At 41.8% G+C, this 12,178-nt stretch overlaps 1 protein-coding gene across 1 annotated transcript; it reads left to right on the top strand.

The window, feature by feature from the left end:
• Window positions 1–4,139: 4,139 nt before the first annotated feature.
• LOC133638602 (uncharacterized) lies at window positions 4,140–11,515 on the top strand. The gene is made up of 2 exons (XM_062031389.1): window positions 4,140–4,271; window positions 8,748–11,515. The coding sequence occupies exon 2, from the start codon at window positions 9,011–9,013 to the stop codon at window positions 11,504–11,506; it is 2,496 nt and encodes an 831-aa protein (XP_061887373.1). The 5' UTR covers window positions 4,140–4,271; window positions 8,748–9,010; the 3' UTR covers window positions 11,507–11,515.
• The last annotated feature ends 663 nt before the right edge of the window (window positions 11,516–12,178 follow it).

Genomic DNA, 12,178 nt, shown 5'->3' with positions numbered 1-12,178 from the left:
GTGCGATACAGTTTGCGTATCGGTCACGTGACCAAAGCAGCTCATGATCGGTCACGTGACTTTCTAAAAGCGGTATGCGCACCGACACAGGGTTTCGCTCTATGAGCTCGACGCATGCGCCGATGCATCTGTGTTGCAGGACCCATCACTACTGTTACTAGAGAAGGTACAGGAATGACGGCGTGGCGAAGTTGGTAGAGTGGCGTGCCAGCAATTGGAGGGTTGCTGGTTACTGGGGTTCAATCCCCATGCGTCAAAATCTCTTTCATCGCCCTCTCCCGGCTTCCGTTTGTTCCAACGTCTCACTCATCATTCATGCTCACTTCTATAAGCAGCAGTATATTTAACTTCAAAAGTATAAGGTTGTAAATCCTCATTTGTTCAAAAATAGTCATATTTGTTGTCTGTTAACAAGTCTGCCATGATAAGAAAACACACTCAAGTTTGATTCTGGAAGTAGGAGCACAAGTTGCTGCCAGAAGTCAGACATGCGCTTCTGTGGAAACAGAAATCAATGCGCGAAATAAATCAGTCCTGGAAATAATTCAAATGATCAAAATACGGTAAATATTGAACATATTACATATTGTTATGAACGTGTCTCTTACTACATTATTTGTAGACTTGCACTTATATGTAGACTTGCACTATGTATATTAAAACGTTGCTGGAGGGCTTTGGAGGCTACAACGTGGACTCCCATTACCCGCATCTTTCAAGCATTATTTACCAACTTTAAAATCGTAAAAAAAAAGAAAAAAAAGACGTTCCTGTCTCTCATAATGATTGTGAATGAAAGGCAAAATTCCAAAAAAGGTGCAGTTCCCCTTTAAATTGGAGAAAATTAGGCTGACATTGAACGGTTGTTTTGTGAAGTTTCAGGACGTATGGGGTGGTTTCCTAAATTATGTAAAATAAACTAATCTCAAAGTTAAAGTAACTGAAAGGTAAATAGTTGAGTAGCTTTTTCTCTGCTTTTGTGTATTGCTGCACCGTGTTGTTTTCTGTCAAAATGGAAAAAAAAAATTACATTTACTGATGAAATATGAAGTACTTTATTGACACATATCATTTCCAGGTGTTTGCGGGCCAGATAGCGCTCACATTTAACATTTAGCGCTCACATTTAGATTGAGATTTAAAATGTAGGTTTAGATTTAATTTCAACATTTTTATTTAACACTTAGGTTTAGATTTAACAGGTTTAGATTCAACATTTAGCGCTCACATTCAGATTTAAGATTTAGGTTTGGATTTGACGTTTAGCGCTCACATTTAGGTTTAGATTTAAGATTTAGATTTAACATCTAGCACTCATATTTAGATTTAAAATTTAGGTTTGTATTTAACATTTTGGGTTAGATTCAACATTAGCGCTAAATTTTAAGATTGAGGTTTAGATTTAAGATTTAGATTCAATATTTAGCACTCACATCTAGATTTGGATTTAGATTAACATCTAGCGCTCACATTTAGATTTAGATTTCAAATGTAGTTCTATATTTAACTTTTACATTGAACATTTAGGTTTATATTTAAAAAAAATTCTGTCAAAATGAAAAAAATCTCATATATTTAGTGATGAAATATTAAGTACTTTATTGACACATATCATTTCCAGGTGTTTGCGGGCCAGGTAGCGCTCTCATTTAACATTTAGCGCTCACATTTAGATTGAGATTTAAAATGTAGGTTTAGATTTAGTTTCAACATTTTTATTTAAGATTTAGGTTTAGATTTAACAAGTTTAGATTTAACATTTACCGCTCACATTCAGATTTATGATTTAGGTTTAGATTTGACATTTACCGCTCACATTCAGATTTAAGATTTAAATTAGACATTTAGCGCTCACGTATAGGTTTAGATTTAAGACTTAGATTTAACATCTAGCACTCAAATTTAGATTTAAAATTTAGGTTTGTATTTAACATTTTGGGTTAGATTCAACATTAGCGCTAACTTTTAAGATTAAGGTTTAGATTTAAGATTTAGATTCAATATTTAGCACTCACATCTAGATTTGGATTTAGATTAACATCTAGCGCTCACATTTAGATTTAGATCTCAAATTTAGTTTTATATTTAAATTTTACATTGAAGATTTAGGTTTTTATTTAAACATTTTTCTGTCAAAATGAAAAAAATCTAATACATTTAGTGATGAACTATTAAGTACTTTATTGAGACATATCATTTCCAGGTGCTTGCGGGCCAAATCACGCTCTCATTTAACATTTAGCACTGACATTTAGATTGAGATTTTAAATGTAGGTTTAGATTTAGTTTCAACATTTGTATTTAACATTTAGGTTTAGATTTAACAGGTTTAGATTTAAAATGTACCGCTCACATTCACATTTAAGATTTAGGTTTGGATTTGACATTTAGGTTTGGATTTAGATTTAAGATTTAGGTTTAGATTTAAGATTTAGATTTAAAATTTTGGTTTGTATTTAACATTTTGGGTTAGATTTAACATTTTGGGTTAGATTTAACATTTAGCGCTAACTTTTAAGATTTAGGTTTAGATTTAAGATTTAGACTCAATATTTAGCACTCACATCTAGATTTGGATTTAGATTTAACGTCTAGCGCTCACATTTAAAATTTAGATTTCAAATGTAGGTTCATATTTAACTTTCATATTAAAAATTTAGGTTTATATTTAACATGTTTTCTGTCAAAATGAAAAAAAGTAATTACATTTACTGATGAAATATGAAGTACTTTATTGACACATATCATTTCCAGGTGTTTGCGGGCCGGATAGCGCTCACATTTAGATTGAGATTTAAAATGTAGGTTTAGATTTGGTTTCAACATTTTTTATTTAACATTTAGATTTAACAGGTTTAGATTCAACATTTACCGCTCACATTTAGATTTAAGATTTAGGTTTGGATTTGACATTTAGCACTCACATTTAAGTTTGGATTTAGATTTAAGATTTAGATTTAACATCTAGCGCTCACATTTAGATTTAAAGTTTAGGTTTGTATTTAATATTTTGGGTTAGATTTAACATTTAGCGCTAACTTTTAAGATTTAGGTTTAGATTTAAGATTTAGATTCAATATTTAGCACTCACATCTAGATTTGGATTTAGATTTAACGTCTAGCGCTCACATTTAGATTTAGATTTCAAATGTAGGTTCATATTTAACTTTCATATTCAAAATTTAGGTTTATATTTAACATGTTTTCTGTCAAAATGAAAAAAAAAAATTCATTTACTGATGAAATATGAAGTACTTCATTGACACATATCATTTCCAGGTGTTTGCGGGCCACATTTAACATTTAGCGCTCACATTTAGATTGAGATTTAAAATGTAGGTTTAGATTTAGTTTCAACATTTTTTATTTAACACTTAGGTTTAGATTTAACAGGTTTAGATTTAACATTTACCGCTCACATTCAGATTTCAGATTTAGGTTTGGATTTGACATTTAGCGCTCACATTTAGGTTTGGATTTAGATTTAAGATTTAGATTTAACATCTAGCGCTCACATTTAGATTTAAAGTTTAGGTTTGTATTTAATATTTTGGGTTGGATTCAACATTTAGCGCTAACTTTTAAGATTTAGGTTTATATTTAAGATTCAGATTCAATATTTAGCACTCACATCTAGATTTGGATTTAGATTTAACATCTAGTGCTCACATTTAGATTTCAAATGTAGGTTTTGAAAGATATATATATATCTTCATATATCCATATTTTGTGTTACTTATTAATTTTCATAGTCATATTACATATAGCTAATGTTCCATATTGTACTCTTTGCTTTTCTTTTTATCCCATGACAAAGTGCTCGCACTTGGGCCGGCCTTGAAGTAGAAGGCAGAGAGGAGGAATTCCTCCTTCCTGTGCTTCCCAGGCCGACTCAAGATAAGAGACAATGAGCATGTGTTTGAGGTGAGACAAGTGAGGGCGGGGGGAGATACTGAAGAGGAGAGGGCTTTCCGGGAAGTTTTCAGATCAACTTGGGCTACGCATTTGGATGTGTTGTTCGAGGCTGGTCTCTATTCTCAAATATTTGACAATAAAATATGATAAATACCTATTCTGTGATTGGTGTATATTAAAGATCAGTTTATGTGTCATCTAAGTAACTTGGGACTGACCAGCGTTTTACATCCCACTTGGAGGAACATCTGGTCAAACGCAACAATTTGGGGGCTTCGTCCGAGATGACACGCTGACAATTGGACCTTCTCTTGCAATCTTCTGGACAGACTCACATGGCCAAAACATAATTCAAGGTAAGCAGAACCTTTCTTTTTAGATAAAATCTGCATTAGGAGTCTGCCCAGAAGTCTGTAAGTTAAACACTGCTTTGTACCCCAGACACAGAATGGTGATTTTGATAGATTGATTGCATTTTTGCCGAGCCTGCCATTGCATTAAAATTGTAAATAGGTGGTCAACTCACGTCATTGTGTCTCGATTACCGTGACGGGCAGTTTCATTGACGAGTGAACTAATAGTTGGGTGTGGCTCACCCTGGGTAGTTGGTCGCCGCCTAAAAGAGTAACGGGTTGGATGCCCATCATATGGTACAGTAAATACTCCCCGGTTGTGAGATCCCTGTTGACATTTTTATGTGCACACAAATTAAGGATGGGTCGGAGGCCATTTGTAAAATACAATAAATACTCCCTGGTTGCGAGTTCCCTACGGCATTAACGTGTGCGTTAAAATTAAGAAACGTACGGGAGGAGGCCCTTCTGTACCATATGATAAATTCCACGGCTGGAGGCCATTTGTAATAAATACAATAAAGATTCCCCGGTTGTGAGGTCCGGGCGACACTTTAGTGTGCGCTAAAATTAAGGAAAAATAGACACAATGGCCAAGGAGTGTGACAGAAAAGAATGTGATGACGGCTGGGGAAAATGTGATGAATCATTACTGTTTAATAATCAATTGAATGCACTGTTGTCGACAATGGAATTAGCAAGTAGAGTTTAAAAAGAAAAAAAGAGAACGTTCCTTGAAAGGGTTAAGAGGGAGTTTACAATACTCGAAAAGTTGTGAACTCAAACGTCAGGTAAAATAAAAAATAAAATAAAAAAGTAACTGGAAGTTTTATGGTAAAGTGAAACGCAGAGAGAGTGCTTACGTGTGTGTGTGTGTGTGTGTGCGTAGGGCTGTAGGCACTTGCTTGTGTGTGCGTGAGTGCTTACACGTGCTTGTGTGTGTGTGTGCGCTGGTGAAAATGGCCAAGGAGGGTGACAGACAAGAATGTGATGACGGCTGGGGAAAATGTGATGAATGGTTATCGTTCAATGATCAATTGAATGTGCTTTTGGTAACAATGGAGTCCGCGGGGAGAGACAAAAAGGAACGAAGTAAAGTAGTTAAGGAGATGACTCGAGCACAGGGCGAGGAACCTAACGGGTTAAAAGAAGGCTTACAGAACTTATGTGCTCGAGAATATAAGCGTTTGACGAATGAGAAAAGGAAGCTAGAGGGAATTCGAGTAAGCGGGAGTTACATGGAAAAAAGGAAAGCTGCTAAAGAAATGAAAACAATTGAGATAAACATGAAAAAATGGATTGACTGGTCTTTCGCCTGTCGCGCATGCGCAAGACAATTCAAACGACCCGCCCAGACTTTGACTAAGCCACCGCCCTATGACGTAAAGCCGGAGGCATCTTTATACCCACTTTTGACAGTCACAGGAGGAGCCCTGGTGGTCGAAACAGAAACAAAGCTCTCTGGTCCACCCCCTACTCCTGTGACAAATGAGGGCGGTGCTCACACAGCCTCTCTAAGATTGAACCCTCCTCCAAAACTAACCCTGTCTCCTGAGTGTAAATCACCTCTGGTGCCTAAGCCCCAAAATAACAGCCACCCAGCGGAAAACCTCCCGAGTATGCCTAATCTTACTAGACAGCAGATAATACATGAGTCAACGCAAAACTCCTCACTTTACAAGCCAGACCATTTTGTTGCCATAAACAAATGCCCTCCCCCAGTAGATGACAGTCTCTCACGTGCACATCAGACATTCTTGAACAACACACAACAGAGCCAGACTTTGTGGTCTCCTGTAACCGTTAATGGCTCAATGGAAGGCTACATTGACCAACACCCACATGAACCACATGCATACAACACACAACAGAGCCAGACTTTGTGGTCTCCTGTAACTGTTAATGGCTCAATGGAAGGCTACATTGACCAACACCCACATGAACCACATGCATACAACACACGCTTAAAAAAAAAGCTGGAGGGACACGCATATCCACTTTTTCCTGATAATAGCGGCAGATTCCAATATAAGCCTTTTGCTGTTGCAGACATGCAGGCCATTGTTGACAAACTCCCACCTGTGTCTGAAGGTGGGAGTCTTTGGCTTAATACGTTAGACAAACTAACAGCAGGATACACACTCTCAGTAGGAGACTTTAGGGGCATTTTGTATCGTTGTGTTTCCACACAAGATGGCCAAAATATGGAACAACAAGCAGGATTAATGGCTGAACCTCAGACCCTGCCAATAACACCATACATTCACGACATAGCTACTGCGATGCGCAGTCTCTTTCCTCTTCCGTGTCAAAATGCCACACCCACTTATCAGTGGAAAGATGGTGAGTCACCTTATGTATTCATAAGCCAAGCTAAAGAGCAATGGTCACGTGCTACAGGTGTGCACCCCAGTAAAGAAGGGGAACACCGACAGTTTTTTAGACGGGCCGTACTTGACGCAATGCCAACTGTGGTGAAAAAAAGGATGGACGCTAATCCTGATATACCAGGAGCTGACGGTGCTACCTGGGAGAGGCACCTTATCCACCACATGCAGAATTGGACTAAGCAAGATGAAAATGATAAGGCTGAGGACAGAGCAGTAAGGAAACAACTCCTTAATTTACAAATTGATGTAGCAAAAATGTCTAAAGACCCTAAAGGTCACAAATCTGCTAAAGTGTATTCGGCAACGGGTGAACTTGCTTTTGAACTACAAAAGATGGAGGAAAGAATCCTCAATAAACTTGAAACCAGACCCTCAGGCTCAGGTGGTGGACGCGGCGTTTCAAAGTCAATCCGGGGAAGAAACTGTTTCGGCTGTGACCAGCCTGGTCACTGGGCTCAAGACTGTCCCAACATTTCTGAACAGGAAAGGTTACGTCATGCCGCCAGACGAGGCCGCAGCAAAGGGCGTTCACAACATAGCTCCTTCCAGCAGCAGCCACAACAGCAACAATACCACGCCCCCAGGTCCGCCTTAGCGCCTGGCGCCTCCGCCTACTTCCTGGGTGACGACGTGGACCAAGGGGGGGTCTTCTGAAGCTGCCCACAGCAGGAGCCACAGCAGGAAATACAGACAGGCCCCCTGCTGGACATAGTTGTCAATGGACAATGTTATCAGTTCATGATTGACACTGGCGCTACACATTCACTTTTGAATGCAGTAGTTCCAAAGAAACTGTGTGCTTCCTTTTTAAAGGTTGAAGGCTTTGCTGGGGTCACAAGGATGTTACCTGTCACCAAACCACTTCCGGTTCAGATTGCTGGACACTCGCTAAAGCATCCCTTCGTGGTTGATCATCACACACCTTGCCTGCTCGGTAATGATCTGCTTTACAAACTGTACCCTGACATCCAATATCGCACAGAAGGAACCTTCCTGGTGTTACCTGACGGCACTACCACCAAGCTGCGACACCACTATAAAGGCTCCTCCATGTTTGTGCTCATGCCTCAACCTGAGGTACCACAAATGGCGGACATCTACTGGACACGCCTCCTCCCGGAAACAAGTGAAGGACAAGGGCTGCTCCTGCTCTTCTATCAGTGGAAGCCCTGGCTGACCGAGCTGCGTCCGTATGTACCACCACCTGATCCGCCACATGTCACCTTATATTATGATCGCCAATCTGATGAAAGTTACCAAGAAGGTTTTGACACCATAGCAGGGAAAGAGTGGCCTTTGGCCTACACTCACATCTATGCTGGAGCTCAGGGTGTGTCCGCCCATGTCGACTTCACTCCTCAACAGAAAAAATGGTATAAAATGGACGCTACGGCGGTTCCACATTGTTCTCTTGCTCTTTGTCCCGCCTACCAAGCCAAGGACTTGGGTCCAATGACAAAACAGGGAGTATCTGCCACTGATTGGGTAGACACCCAAATACCACACTTGCAACATTCTGACTCAGTTGATATGTTTCGTATCTCCTGCTCTCAGACTGCTGACCTCGGGGTTCTACAACATCTTCAGGTCACTCGAGAGCATGAGCAAGAACGAACAGACCATCCTAAAGCTGCTGACATGTTAAACACCCTCCCACTGACCGTTTGGTCTCAAGGTCCCACAGATGTTGGTCTTGCTGTCAATGCGTCCCCTGTCTCTGTCAAAATTGACACCAGTAGTGTGGTACATGTCAGACAATACCCACAAAAACAACAAGCCATAGATGGCATTACAGATACCATCTCAGGCCTTAAACAATCTGGAGTATTGGAACCCTCCACCTCTAAATGGAACACACCTATTTTGCCTGTTCCAAAAACTGGCACATCTGTGTACCGGATGGTACACGATCTTAGGGCCGTTAATGACGTCACAGTGACCCCTCCCATACCTGTTCCTAACCCTTACACAGCACTCACCCATCTGACCACTGCACACTGTTATTTCTCTGTCATTGACCTAGCGAATGCTTTCTTTTGCATCCCTATCGCTGAATGCATCAAACATGTCTTTGCTTTCACCTTTCAAGGTCAAAAGCTGCAGTACTCCCGCCTCCCACAAGGTTGGAAACTGTCGCCTGGCCTTTTCAACCAGCAATTACGAGACGATCTGGCCTCAGTGGAGCTTCCTGACGACACATTTGTTGTCCAGTATGTAGATGACATACTCATCGCTGCTCCTTCTCCTACCTCATGCCTGGCGGCCACCCTAGCTGTTCTTCAGCGTCTGGCCTCAACGGGATACAAGGTCTCTCGTAAGAAATTGCAGGTTGCCCGTTCCCTTGTTCATTTCATGGGGCGGGAGATCTCCTCAACGGGGGTCTCCCTGTCCTCTGACCATCGCCAGTCTATCCTATGTCATCCTAAACCTTCTTCTGTCAAACAATTACAGTCCTTCCTTGGATTGGCTGGTTTCAGCCGCTCCTACATTCCTTGTTTTTCCTTGAAAACAGCTCCTCTTCGTGCCCTCCTCCGCACTGCTGGAGTCCGCAACTCAAATGCTGCCCTCCAGTGGACGGTTGAGGCCGAACAAGCTTTCATTGACCTCAAGCAACATTTGTCTTCTGCTTCTGCCCTTGCAGTACCAGACTACAAACTACCCTTCTACTTAGATGTTTCTGAGAGTGAAGGTACTGCTAACGCTGTCCTTTTTCAGAAACCTGAAGGGGGAGGTATAGGGGGAACGCGTTGCGTTTTAACCTACACCAGCATTCTGCTTGACCTATCTGAACTTCGACATCACACATGCTCGCAACATGCTTCCACTTTGGCAAAACTGATTGACAAAACGGCACACATTGTCATGGGACACCCACTTACAGTACTGACAAACCACACTGTCATTGCATATGTATCATCACATTTGTTTACCATGACGCCACTCAAACAACGCAGACTCATGAAAATTTTGCAACAACCTCACATAACTTTTACACACGAAGGAATCAACATGGCTGATAACATAAATAGTGGAGAACTACATCACTGTGAGGAGAGAGTTGCTTTGACTGAAAAGATAAGACCAGACCTGTTGACCACACCCATCCCAGGCTCCCACTGGCTGTTCACGGACGGCTGTTGTTTCAGACATCCTCTAAAGGGATTGCAGGCAGCTTGGTCAGTGGTACAGCAGTCCAGCTCAGGAGAATGGGAGACCTTGGCCACCCAGACACTTGACGAACAGCTGTCGGCACAAAGAGCTGAACTTGTGGCTTTGACAGAAGCCCTAAAGCAAGGAAAAGACTACGAAGTGACTATCTTTACAGACTCGGCTTATGCCTTCATGTCAGCTGTCATTGACCTTCCTAAATGGAAGAGAAATGGCTTCCTGACTGCTGAAGGACATCCGATTAAATACAAGACAGAAATGGAAGCACTGGAAACAGCGCTGCTCCTACCTAAAAGGATAGCTATTGTCAAGTGCAAGGGACACAGTAAGGAAAAAGGGACAGTAACTGATGGTAACAACTTTGCTGACTCCGTAGCTAAGCAAACTGCTGGCTATGACAAGACTGGAATTATCATGACTGCCACTGCCTGCCAGACAGAACTCCTACCTGCCCTGTCTGATAATGAAATCAGAAAACATCAGGAGCAGGCCTCACCACAAGAGAAAACTTTGTGGCTGAGAAGAGGCGCTAGACAAGACCCGACAGGTCTTTGGCGAGGGCCAAATGGTCACCTGGCCTGGCCCCCAGGAATTAGACAAAAAATGCTCCGATGGGCCCACGGTCCCGGACATGTGGGGGCAAAGCAAACAAAAGCGAACTTGTCACTATGGTGGCACCCCTATTTGGAGAACATTGTGGACAACCACGTCAGATACTGCGATATCTGCCAGGACTTTAACCCCAGACCAACACTGAAACCAGAAATGGGGACTTTCCCCATTCCGGCACAAAATGGTGAAGAATGGACGATCGATTACACTGACATGATCAATCCGGTACAAGGGAAAAGGTACTTGCTAACTTGCGTTGACAATTACAGTGGATGGCCGGAAGCAACTCCAACCTCAAAAGAGGATGCAAAATCAGTAATTAAATGGCTTGTTAATGACCTAATTCCCCGACATGGTTTCCCCAAAAAGATTAGGTCAGACAACGGCACCCATTTCAAAAATACTCACCTAGCCTTGGTCGAAAAGGCTCTCGGACTAGAACACAGGTTTGGTTCGGTGTACCATCCTCAGTCCCAAGGTAAGGTCGAGAGAATGAACCAAAACATCAAGACAAAATTGGCAAAAATCTGTGCACAGACCAAATTGAAGTGGGTTGACGCGTTACCATTGGCTTTAATGACCATCCGAATGTCCATGAACAAAACTGGTTTTTCACCCTATGAACTGCATTCAGGTCAGCCCTTCCCAGGACCAGCTGCCTCCCTGGAAGGAAGAATCAGCGTAAAACCAAAATGGTACTTTGAACAAATTCAGAATTTGTGTAATAATTTCTCTGCACAGATTCGTGGACAACAATCCACTCCTCCAGGGACCCTCCCTCCCGTAGAGTGGGTCAAGCTCAAAGTCATCAAACGCAAGTGGACGGAGCCCAGGTGGACTGGTCCCTTCAAGGTCGTGGAACGGACGTCTCACGCCCTTCGACTAGCTGGTAAAGGGGACACCTGGTACCACCTCTCCCTCTGCACTCCTGCTGAAGAACCTGACAGATCACCAGCGGATGTCATTGCTGACATAGCCACATCATCTGCCCCACTCGACCCCCTAGCAGTGCCTTTTCAGCCTGAGGCAGCTGAAGAAGAACGGGAGCAGAAAACGACTCATTTTTAGTGTGTGTGTTAACGAAGTAACACACATAAGGGGTGACCGTGCTAGTAACCTCTCCCCCTCTAGGTCATAGAAGAGCGAGGCTTTAATTACACACACATAATCCTACAGCCCAGAAGACGACGCTGAGAGAGAGATTTTCTACCTATATTACTCTTTTTAACTTCTATATTGTATATCCTTATTTGAGACCAGCCTTTATACTCGAAGTTATCCAATTTCTCTTGCTTGTTTTCAGCATAACTATCTGTGTCGTTATATTAAGTGAAAAGTTTGATGTTTATCCCCGTTTCGTTACCTGAATTACTCTGATTTTGATAGACGAAAAGCAGGATGTTACGCCCAGAAGTATTTCCTGACGGATTGGTGTTTAGGTTTGTTCTACTGTTCTTGTGCCTCAGTCCTTCCTTCCCGACGACAGTGACTGACAAGTGTCTTAGAACATACGGCGGACTTGAAATAGACTGGGTTAGGGGGGATAGCAAGACTTATTTTTTTGACCTGTGCAGTGTGATTAATTGCGGGGGAAAAAATAGTTTGTACCGTGGTAGTAACCTCTATCTTTGTGACGACATAAAACTGAATCATTGGTGTCGGAAGCAGACAACTTACTCTAGTGGGTGGTGCCCCTCATGGACGAGTGTAACCCACTACACAGGGCCCTCTCTTTACCAT

The sequence above is a fragment of the Entelurus aequoreus genome, linkage group LG21, assembly GCF_033978785.1.
Source record: "Entelurus aequoreus isolate RoL-2023_Sb linkage group LG21, RoL_Eaeq_v1.1, whole genome shotgun sequence".
NCBI classification, from domain to species: Eukaryota; Metazoa; Chordata; class Actinopteri; order Syngnathiformes; family Syngnathidae; genus Entelurus; species Entelurus aequoreus.
The sequence above is the reverse complement of the archived record's forward strand: the minus strand, read 5'-3'. Positions and strand labels throughout refer to the sequence as shown.